The 12429-nt window shown below is 38.8% G+C and overlaps 1 protein-coding gene across 12 annotated transcripts in view; it reads right to left on the reverse strand.

The window, feature by feature from the left end:
- Positions 1-12429, reverse strand: part of SYNJ1 (synaptojanin 1) — a 104126-nt gene that overhangs the window by 79931 nt on the left and 11766 nt on the right. For all 12 annotated transcript variants that reach the window (XM_075910838.1, XM_075910881.1, XM_075910819.1 and 9 more), the window contains exons 5-9: positions 9769-9994; positions 8031-8114; positions 7338-7399; positions 5993-6089; positions 1780-1949 (exon numbers count right to left, since the gene is read on the reverse strand). In XM_075910838.1, the coding sequence (XP_075766953.1) occupies positions 1780-1949; positions 5993-6089; positions 7338-7399; positions 8031-8114; positions 9769-9994 (639 nt within the window). The remainder of the gene's footprint in view (positions 1-1779; positions 1950-5992; positions 6090-7337; positions 7400-8030; positions 8115-9768; positions 9995-12429) is intronic.

Raw genomic sequence — 12429 nt, forward strand, 5'->3', positions numbered from 1 at the left:
AAAAAAAATCAACTATTGAAATGTGATTGACACAATAAAAATGAAATGACTTATTGTTAGTACTAGACAAATTATCTATTTGATAAGAGATAAATAGGGAAAATGATTTTAGAAAGTTTTATAAAAATATCTTGTATACTGCAAATCATAATTTAACATATCAGCTCTGTAGTACTCCCTTATCTTCTGTATTTATCAGCTTCTTAGTTATTTTAAAAATGTGTTAATAATTTTGTTCATCTTTAATGAAAATTAAAACAAACAATATTTGGTAAAACTGAAAAAAGGAACCAAGTGAATGCCAATAATCCCTCAAGTATAAACATCTCTAAATTGGGTTTTATTTTGTTTTACACCCACTAATTATACTAGAATGGACACTTATTGTGAAGATACATATTTACTTCTACTATACTCAACAAAAAAAGATTGCACTGGTCTAAACAGAGTGAATCTAATTTGTCAGGACAAAAAGAGAGCGAGAGAGGGAAAAAACAGGGTGGGTTGTTTTTCCAAAAGAATAGCCTAATCATTTTTATCCGGTCAACAGAATTTAGATACTTACAATTCTAGTAGTCTCTCAATGGCAAAAATTATAGTTTCTAGAAAAGAAACTCTCTCAAAAGCATATGGCTCTAAAGCTATTAAGATATTAAAGTATGATAGCATGTCAGAGTAGATGTTAGAATATTTGATTGAGAAACTACAGTAGACTTCCAATAATCCGGCACCCTTGGGTCCCCGGGGGTGCCAGATTATTGCATATGCCGGAGTACCAGGAGGTACTCCGGCAGGGTGCTGACAGGTCTGCCGTGACTTGCACTGCGTGGGGGGGGGGGTCGGCGGGGAACGGCGCAGGGAGGGGCGAACTCACCACCATGTTGCGGGGAGGCGGTGGAAGTCCTGCACAGCCGGCTTCCAAGCGGCGGCGAGGGGGTGAGAGGCAGGCAGCTGTTTAAGGTGGGCAGGCGGGCGGGGGTGGGGTGATCAGTGGGGAACACTGCCTGCCTCTTGCCCCCTCGCCACCACTGCCACTTAAAAGCCGGCGGCTGAGTTTCCCCGCTTGCAAGCTGGCTGCGCAGGGCTTCCACCGCCTCCCCGCAACACAGCAGAGGGTTCGCCCGCCGCTGCACTGTTCCCTGCCGACCCACCCGCCTTAAACAGCTGCCTGCCTCTCGCCCCCTCTCCACCGCCACCTCTAGGCAGCTCCAACTGTCCGGCTGACCAAAGCACTTCCGGGTTCAAGTTGGTGCCGGACTATCAAGAGTGCCGGACCACTGGATGCCAGACAATTGGAGTTTTACTGTATATGGGAAAGCCAGGTTCAGAATCAATTTAAGAGAATTAGTTCCATTAGCTGACAGCAGTTAGACTGCATGGAAAAGTGCCACGCTCTATCACCAAAGATAATTTAGAAAGTGTTAGTACCAACAACAAGGAAAACTGGTTCTGCTTTCCCTATCAAAACTTACTTCCACAAGGAAGACGGCATTAAATAAGGCAAAATGGTAAATTGAAAACAAAGAGTTGAATCTCAATTCTTAATAGGAGAATGGATTTACAGACTATTCAAAAACAAGAAAACATGGCACCCATTTACATATAAACACAAAATAACTGGTTCACATTCTAGTGTTAGAGCACCATCCTAAAAAAATTAAAATAATCCATCTTCACACAAATAAACAGAAAAATATTTAGGTTGCTAAAAGAATGACAAATTAAATTATGACCATCTATTCTGATTCAAGGAAAGTTACAGAAGTCATATAGTCAAACCTTTGAACTTCCTTTCCATCGAAATAAAAAAATCCACATTCTAAGAATTTTTGGACTTGAGGTTTAAGTACACTGTGTAGTTTTTCTGCCTTTCCACCTTTAACCATTTGATGGTAGTCAAAGTTCACCATTTTGATATCAACAGCATGTTCAGAGGCTTTCAAATGGCTCTGATATCAGGAAAGAAAGAAGAAAAAGTATAAATATATGAAGCAAAACAGTGAGTAAGGTTAGTTTAAGCCAAATATGCCACCAATGTTAAGAAAGTTATTCATTCCATTTATTCAGTATCTTTATCATTATCATTTTATCTACTAAAATGAGACATACTTCATAACATACAACACAATATAATATATAAACCAAAGCTTTAAATTATTTTAACTTAATTTTTGGTTTTAATTGCCAAAGCTAGAATCAGATTTTCATTCTACCTTCTCCTTTAACACAATTAAAGCAGAGTTAAGTATTGCAGCTTCTACAGTTTAAGATGTTAGTAAGCTTATCAATCATGTTAACAAGGTTCTCTGATTTGAGAAATGACATTCTCAAACAGTGGCCAATGGACCAGTGATGATGGTCTGTAGCAGTGTTTTTTAAACTGTGTTCCAAGGCACACCAGTGTGCCGTGGAGGGGCTGCCATTAAAGGGGCAGGTGACTTTTTTTTCCCTCCTCAATAACTTTCCCCTCCCAACCCTTTTTTTTTTCTTGGTGTTCCTCATTAAAAAAAAATTATTGTTTGGTGTTCCTTGGTCTTAAGAAACACTGGTCTGTAGGAACAAAAAACAGGACTATGCAGCACTTTAAAGACTAACAAGATGATTTATTAGGTGATGAGCTTTCGTGGGCCAGACCCACTTCCTCAGATCTGTAGGGAGCTAGTTGGTCATGTGTTGCCTATTGTCCTTGTTTTCAGCTGTTAAATTTCATTTAAAAATCCAGTTAAAGTACATCAAGTTATTTCCTAATATTACTTTTGCTTGCATGTGAACAGTTGCTGTACGTGCCACATTAAATGATCACAAAAAGATGAGGAAGAAGCCTGTAGGATTCAAAGTGTGAGGGTAAGCATACAAGAGATGCACTCTAAAGATGAAACCCATCCTGAAAAAGTTTGAGATCCCCTACCATAGACTGTTTATTTGCAGCTTAATTCTATACATAACCTATTTGTCATCATATATTGCCAATTTGCTTGGAAAAGTGACTTTTTATGTAGCATTAAATGGGGGAGTTCCTATTTCTGTATCAAGGATTTCTGAGCAAATTTGCTTTCTTTACAAGAGAAACAATGGCTTTTTATTTTGAAGTGCCAGTCCTGAAAATTGATCCTAAAATCTGAAAGGTTCTTTCCTGCCTACAAATCACCACTAATGAATAAAGAATCTGCCAGCCAAATTGTGACCTCAAGTTACATTTGGACAAATTTACTGTGATACAGGCTGCTCCCGACTTGCCACGCGGTCGGTTCTGGGAATAGCATCACAAGTTGAGGGCGTCATAATTCAAGCCCGCATTTATGACAGGAGTCATATGCCATCGTAAATGCGGGTCCAAGGACGTAAGTTGGGGGATTTCGGCCCCTACCACACTTACGGAAAAGGTTGTAAGTGCGGGGGGAGCCGTAAATTGGGCGGTCATAAAGAGGGGGTTTCCCGTAATGACATTTAGTTAGTTCAATTTACAAGTTTAAATAAGAACAAAATTTAACTTTGCCATTGGAACTTAGTTAACAATATTCGCTAAGAATGTGCAGTGGCAGTCCAAAGGGTAAAAAAAGAAAACAAATGTTAGGAACCATTAAGAAAGAGATAGATAAAGACAGAAAATATTATAATGTCACCACTTAAATCCATGGCACACCCACTCCTTGTATATTGTGCTTAGTGCTGGTTACTCCATCTCAAAAATCATATATTAGAATTGGAAAAAATACAGAGAAGGGAAAAAATAATTATTAGAGGGTAGGGAACAGCTTCTACATCAGGGGTAAAGAGACCAGTTGTTTAGTTGGGAAAAAAGACAACTGAATTGTCTGTGTGAAGTTGTTCAAAAGTTTGGAATGTTAGATGTAATCCCACAACTCAGATTGCTCATAAAGTAATCAAAGATAATGCAATTTTTATCATAAGTGAAAATATACTTGCAACAGTCTTAATGGAAAAAGTCCATTTTAAATCACAGCTGGTGACAGGATATTAATTAACTGGGACATCATTTCCAGTACTGTTAATATGCAAACACAGTGGCAGAAGTAGTGAATGAATACTATAGCTGCCACCTTTTGTAAATAGTGGCTTTTACTGAAAAAACATTTGGGTTTCCTTTTTAAATGTATTTAAAATTCAACACCTATAATTCTTGGATCAATATAAATACATCTAGAAAAGCAATAGGTATGTATTTAATTGAAGAGCATCTGTAGCTAAGAGAAACCTAGGCAAAATAAAAAGACTAGTAAAATTCTCCTTATGTAGGGTAGCTATGAAATACCAATTGAGTCCAAAAGTACATTTTTCCACAGCATGCTACTCAATTACATAGACTTCAGAATCATATGCTGCTCCCTGAAACATGTGTTATTGACACTGTGCTAACAGCATCCTATATTAAAATTAGATTAAAAATAAATGAGTGACATTTTCAATTAAATAAAATTTTCTGTATCCTAGACACACAATCCTTACATTTTCAGCTGAGTTTGTTTCCTATTGCAACTTCTTTTTTGATGTCATTTTAATTTCTGTCATGGTCATAACTGAGCATCTTATAAGTGATTTCACAGTCTAAACTGGTAATAGAATGTATGTGTAAATAAATTAATTAGATAATTAATGAAATAAAAATCACCATCACCGCCGTGTAAAGGATAACATGAGAAACTAGACTAATGTTACAGGCTATTCTCTAATTAATTAGAATACTGGAGAATCTTTATTCAACCATATAACTCAGTAGCAAGAAATATTGAGATTGGCCAGTTATGTCCAAAATGCTGGTCTTCTGAATAAGTGTTAAAAGTTTAAATTTAAATTAAAACTATGAAATTATTTGTAAGCCTCAAATGATGTATTCATATTAAGCTCAAGAAGGCCTTTTCTTAGCAGTCTAGAAATACATTCAGAGTAGATATCTAAAAATACATTACTAGAATAGCATTTTGGAGAAATAATTATTAACCTGAAGCAGACTTTATTAAATACCAAAATGTCTGTTGCCTTCGTACAAACATAAGAATGCAGAAGTTATTTGCTTTAGACATAAGCCAGTATTAAGGGAAGATAATTTACAAGAAAAAAAAAAAATCAGTTGGGGGCTGCACACAAGTGAGAAGCAAAACAAAAGAGAAAAAACCAACACCCCACCCTCAATACCTCACTGGCGTGCCCCCAACTGAGAAGCAGAAAGACTCCCCCCACATTTCCCTTGCATACCAGTGCCTAGGGGGCCCAAGCTAGAAGATTTTGTGTGTTCCAGTCCCACTTTGGAGATGGCAGGGTGGAGGGGCTGGAGCACCAGCATGGGCTCCCCAGTGCTGGGGGGAGAGCCCTGAGCCTTTGGGGCCAGATCTAGGCAAGCCAGGGGAAGGTTCCTTACCCCTGATTATTTCTGATCAACAGGCTGCTATATTGCTATTATAACTTTTAAAAAAAGATTGCTTATTTGGGCTAACATGCTCAGATGTACTGATTATCATTAAAACTATTTTAAAATTCACTTCATTGTATATATCCTAAGAAATGCCTAGGTGAGCTTTTAAGATCCTGTATTGAGCAAAATGGGCACAAATTTATTTTAATAAGCAGTCAATCAGAGCGTAACATCTGTTTCATTATCTATTTAACACTCACCTAAGACAGTGTTTCTCAACCTTTTATGTTTATAAAGTACCCCTTTAAAAAACATTATAAGTACCTCCAGTACCTAGAGCTTTCAGACTCACAAAATTGTTTTCTATCATTGCAACACATTTGTTTAAACAACTTAATAATGATGAAATTTTTTAGTGTAAAAAGGTACAAAAATAATAAAGTGCTGTAAAACTTGAAACAAAAATTCAGTTTTCTCCAAATTTCAGTTGTGTTAATATGCCCCCTCCCCCCCAGACTTCTCTCCAATACCCCTAAGGGTACTCGTACCACTGGTTGAGAAACACTGACCTACGGTATAAGCCAATTCTGAGAACATACAGAGGCATGAGATAATACTTACCTGGAAGGCTTTGCTAAGCATATGCTCCCCTTCTTTTGCCCCAAGTAAATTTACAATAATTTGCTTGCCATATAAATTTTTAAGTGTTCGGAAATGCCTGTTAGCAAAAGAAAAGAAATACTCACTCACCTTTTGGCTAGTAAAAAAACTAACAATCAGCATCTTCTCTTAAAACAATCCTGTCTGAATGATGCCCTAGAGTACAGTGTACATTTTATTATGGCTAGGGCTGCCAGGCACCTGGTTTTCGACCAGAACACTCTGTCAAAAAGGGATCCTAGCTGTTTCAGTCAGCACTGCTGACTGCTAAAAGTCCTGTTAGTTGCACAGGAAGGTTTTAGGTCTGGGTTCTAGACTCAGTGGAGACTGCAGGGTGACGATGGGTGCTCCATACACTCTTGCCTTGCCCCTTTCCTTGTGCTCCCCCCCCAGTGCCAGCTCCACAGCTCCCATTGGCTAGGAACTGTAACCAAAAGGAGCTTTGGGAACAGGGCCTATAGGGATGGGCAGAACACAGAGAACCGCTGCCGCTGGTTGCTTCTAGGAGCCAACTGAGGTAAGTACTGTCCAGCCAGACCCTTCATCCCATCCTGCACACAAACCCTTTGCCCCAACTCTGAGCTCCCTCCAATACCCTGAATCCCACATCGTTGGCCTCACCCCAAAATTCTTACCCCACTCCTGCACCATACACCCTGCTCCAGTCTGGTGAAAGTAGATGTGAAGTAATGGTGGGGGAGAGTGAGCAGTGGAAGGACAGGGTTTGGGGTGAGGAATGGGGCACAAGGAAGGGGCAAGGCAAGGGTGTTCAGTTTTGTGCAACTAGAAAGTTGGCAACCCTAATTATGGCAGCCATTTTATTGAAATGCATCCCATGCAAGTGATCCAGTCCACTGATATCAAATGCCATTTGACTATTTATTTAAGACAATAGTAGCAATCATTCTACTTAAAAAGATACATTTGGCCAATATCAAGAAGTTACATGGAGTTTAACCAAGCACTGTTACATACAAGTATGAAAATTAAGAGTTTAGAATTTAATTTAACACAGATGTTGTTAAATAAAGATTACAAAAGTGTTTATGAAATGAAAATTTCCAGTTCAGCACAGTATTGTGCTATTTTAACCTCCTTCAGACTTCTTTTTTTTAAAAAACCTTATTTTCCCTCTTAAGTGCAGTGCTAAGCCTTAAGTACATACTTAACTTTAAGCACAGGACTCACATGCTTAGCTGAATTACTGTTTTAATCAGTAAAATTATTTTATCAGAAAGAGGTCTCTCACCAACATATCCCTTTATTGTTTCTACCATATTAAGAAAAATGCAAGCCACTATTTCACCTGTCAAAAGCCGGTGCATTTGCTTCAAATCCCCTTGACATTCTGACACGATGGGATCCCACCTTTGACAAGAAGAGTACATTTTATACTTGAAATTTGTGTTTGTCTCTGACTATCTGCTCTCCAAGTTGCCTTTTAATCCTATTTGTCATACATTCTTCCTTCCATAATATGTGCTTCTATTGGTTTCATTAATGTTTGTTTTCTGAATACCACCTTTTTGACTCAATCTCTTGAACTTTCCCAAGTAACTACGCTTCTGACTTTTATGTTCAGGGATACGCAAGCCTCCTGGGACTCTGTTATGGCATACGTATGTAGCTGCCATGCCGTGTCTAAGGATTTTAAATGCTTTCCTCTTTTATCATGTCACAAATAACGGATTCTTCACACAATTCCTTTCCAAGGATGCTGGACTTAATTATACCATAGAGTCACTATGACAGTGTTTTTCCCACTGTTATTTCTTGCACAGACTCCTTTGTATTATTTGGAATGAATCAAGAGTCGCCTCTCCGCTTGTGTGATCCAGAACAACCTATTCCAGGTAGTAATCATTGTGGTTGAAGAAGTGTCTTCAACCACAGTATCTCCAGCCCGTTAAGAAGCAAAAGTCTCGCTCCCAAAGAGAGAGTCTCATCCAGAATTCAGGAAAAAGGTAACAGAGCCTCAACCTTTATCTTAACTACTTACCTGCAGACCGGGTTGCTCCCAAAATAAAGGAACAGATCCACGAATTTGTATGAAGGAAGAGACAGAATCATCCAGGAATATCACCTGTTGAGAAAAAGCAGCAATTTTACAGGTGTATTTACTACACGATTAGTTGATAAGGGGAAGTGCTCTGTCCTGGCTCGCGCAGGGTTCAGGAACTACCCTGCTGTGGCGTTGCAGTTTAAACGTAGTAGGAGCCAGGCGCGTGGGCAACCTGGCTCCTACTACATTTAAACTGCAGAGCCACAGCGGGGGTAGGTCCCAGACCCGCCATGAGGCAGGACAAAGCAATCCCGGCTTGTGCTGGATTCCGGACAGCTGGGGCTGGGGCTGGGCCTGGGCCTGGGCCTCCATCCCCCCCCCGCCACTGTAGAGATGGTTTTTAAGCATAGATTTATCAGGTAGCCGACTACTTGACTAGTCACTTACATCCCTAGGGGGCAGATTGCAGAAACAAAACAGTCTTTTTTGCATTATCTGAACATAGTGAATAAAAACTCATCTAAACACACTGCATGTGTCATGGTATAAGGAGGAATTACAATATCTGTTATTTAAAAAAAAAACATTAAATGACCTGTGTGTTTCATGGCTCAGAATGCACAACTTGAATAAAAAATTATTCAATAGTAAGAAAATACCATATTCAACATGGTCAAGTTTAATGTGGTTTTAGAAAGACGGTATTTTTCTTTTTAAAAGAAGTCCTAGCTCCTAGTTCTCATGAAAAGTGTTTCCCTGTAAAGATTTCTTCAAGATGACAAGGTTGAATATATTTACAGCTTTTTAATTTCATATCTACTTTTTAATATACACTTTGGTAACATTTAGACAAAAACATACAGAAGACTTCATTCTATTTCTCTTAAGAGCTCCATTTAAGAATCCTGTAAAAACAGACAAAAATATCTGAATTTAACTACTTTAAGAGCCCTTTCATGCTTATCATTAAGACTTCCCATAAGGCACTTTAAAAGTTTGTGAAGAAGCTTCGATTTTTCTTTCGGTATTCAATATTCACTCAGTACATAACTGAATATTCTCTTGTTTTAGTAAGTTCTTAGATCATAAGAGTTAAATTTGGGACTTATGATTTAGTTTATTTCCATTATGAAATGACATTATAAAGTAATGAGTTAATGTCTTTTAAAAATGTACAACTCCAACATTTCCTCAAAGAGCTAGTATTTAGCCTTAGATTAAAATAGATTTCAAATGTTATAAACAAACCACAATTTATCATATAATAAGTATGTTACTGGAAAAATACATTTAAAGAAACTTGACTATGCACCAACCCCAGTCCTGAAACAGATCTAGTTCCAGTTCAGGAATGAAACTAACTCCGTTTCAGAATCTCCAATCCTGCACCTAGGTGAAATGCTCTTGAAATCAATGAGGATTCTGCTCAAGTGCAGAGATTCATCCTTACACGATCTACCCACGTGCATATAACTCAAGATCAGACTCTTTATAACAATGAAATCAAAGTACCTACCAAGAAACATCTAAAGTGTTATAAACGACAGTATAGTAATAATTACAAATATAACAAAATCCTCAGAGTAAATTGGCTTAGATTCATTCACTTCAAAGGAAGAATGCCAACACAAATATAAGCAATGGATCTGGCCCACAATCTATTGATCTGGAGTAAACAATGTAAGGCTTTTTGCTACCTACATATTCTCGTTATATGGAGCACAATATAGCATACCTGTTCTGTTTCAACAAAATTAGCAACATGCCCATCATCATTCGTTCCTCGTACATTAAACCTGGTCCCAGCTCGTTCACAGCTTAGTCGTGAAATGAGGCAAGCTTTTGCCTGTTTGTGAGCTGCATAAATTGTCCTAATCTCTACTCCTCCACACATGAGACGCAATAACCAGTCATCACAGTTCACACCATAGTGCTTAAGATGCAAATGCAGCGATTGGTTCCTATCAGAAACAGAAATGACTCAGGTTAATGACAATGAAAAATAAAACAGGTACAGCCGGTCCGCAAATTGCGAACGGTCAATTTACAACCGACCATTCCCAGTTACAACCAAAGCTGTCGTAAATGGCGGACCCCGAGTTACGAACGCAATCCGCGCTTACGAACAGCGCGGTTGCGTGTAACTCAATGGGGTCTGACTTATGAACGAACCAAGTTATGACCAATTGCTTGGTCCGTAACCGGTTCATAAGTCGGAGAGAGGCTATAGTTTTGTTTAGATTAATTGCTGTTTTATTTCTCAAACTCCACACTTAATATAAGGAACATGAAGTGGAAAGCTTTGCATAAAATGCAGTTTCATCCACAAGTCCTATTTAAACAGACTTGAAAACTCTGTGTAATGAATTTTAACAAACACAAGAACCAGCAACCAAGAATCCTCTGTTATTACTGCAGTTTCCCTTGTTTTTTTCTAGTAATGTGTGTCAGAACCTATTTGGAAAACCAGTCTTGGAAAAAAATAAAATCAGAGTGTCAATTATGGGGTTTTAAGTAGTTGTAGAAGAGTTGCCTACATTCACTCAGCATCAGAAATGAAAGAAAGGAAGACTAAAGGTAGGGAAGAGGAGAAAATGAAGTAGAACTTCACCTAAGAATCATAAAAATGATTCTATTAATATACATAATATTCATTTAGTATTAATATTCAATATTAATACTAAAATTTACTCTTAAGAGTTGAAATACCATCCATATGTCTTACCATTAGCTCTAATTGATCCATTTGTTTGCAGTCTTAGCAGAAATTAAAGCGGCAATACTTGTTTGATCAAAAATTACAAATACAAAAAGCCAAATAGATTTGATTTAAAACTACCTTCTAGAAGGAATCATAGACTACTCAAACTAGAAGGGACCTCAAAAGGTCATTGAGTCCAGTCCAGTACCAAGCTGCATCTAGATCATCCCTGGTAGATATCTATCCAAACTGCTCTTAAACATCTCCAGTGTTTAATCACCCTAACAAAAGGTTTTCCTAATGTCCAACCTAAACCTCCTTTGCTGCAGTTTAAGCCCATTGCTTTTTGTCCTATCATCAGAGGCCAAGGAGAACAAATTTTCTTCCTCCTTCTTGTAACACCCTTTTAAATACTTAAACTACTATCATGTCCCCTCTCAGTCTTCTTTTCTAAACTAAACAAAACTAATTATTTCAATCTTCCCTCATAGGTCATGTTTTCTAGACCTTAAATCATTTCTGTTGCTCTTCTCTGGACCTTCTCTAATTTTTGCACATCTTTCTTGAAATGTGGTGCCCAGAACTGGACACAATACTCCAATTGAGGCCTAAGCAGCGTGGAGTAGAATAGAAGAATGACTCCTTGTGTCTTGCTCACAACACTCCTGTTAATGCAACCCAGAATCACGTTTGCTTTTTTTGCCACAATGTTACATTGTTGACTCGTTTAACTTGTGGTCCACTATGACCCCTAAATCCCTTTCAGCAGTACTCCTTAGACAATCACTTCCCATTCTATATGTGTGAAACTGATTGTTCCTTCCTAAGTGGAACACTTTGCATTTGTCCTTATTAAACGTCATTCTGTTTACCTCAGACCATTTCTCCAGTTTGTCCAGATAATTTTGAACCTATCCTCCAAAGCACTTGCCACCCCTTCCAGCTTGGCATCATCTGCAAACTTAATAATCATACTCTCTATGCCATCATCTAAATAATTAGTGAAGTTAACTAAACAGAACACAATGTCGTAAAATGTGTAAGAAAGAGCTATAAACAAAATGCAAAAGCAACACGTAGTTTACAAACAGAGGGAGTATCTCTGCTTTAAGAAACAACAGTGCTCAGAAACTTTAGAATATCCCATCTAAAATCAGTTTTCTATAGAAAAGCAACGGCACATTTTACATTTCTACAAAAAACTTCTGTAAAGGGTTAATCAATAAGCATCACCTGTACCCTGGTAAGATGCAGCCTGGCCAGGCTGGAGCAGCCCCCTGTCTGCTGCAGATGGGGGGCTACTCTAGCATGGCTGGACCCACCGCGCTGCATCTGCAGGGGCTCTCCAGCCCAGCCTACTGCACCGTGGAGGGCCTACGGGGGCTGAAGCAGCCCCCAACACCCATAGCACTACAGACTTGCCAGACTGGCCCATGGCACAGTGGGTGTGGCTGGGATGAAGCTAGGGTTACCAGGTGTACTGTTTTCTACTGGACAGTACGGTTTTAGCGCCCTCTGTCCAGTAGAAAAATTCAGAAAATATCGGACATGTGAAATGTCCAGTATTTTCTGAATTTCCGGCTGGGCGCCAGAGGGAAGCCAGGCAGGGGTGGGGGAGCAACTGGGAAGCAGGACCGCGATTGGCTCTAGGACCCCTGTGGTCGCGTGCAAAAGCCGGGTAACTCCCCCTGCCCG

The sequence above is a fragment of the Pelodiscus sinensis genome, chromosome 1, assembly GCF_049634645.1.
Source record: "Pelodiscus sinensis isolate JC-2024 chromosome 1, ASM4963464v1, whole genome shotgun sequence".
Lineage (NCBI taxonomy): Eukaryota > Metazoa > Chordata > Testudines > Trionychidae > Pelodiscus > Pelodiscus sinensis.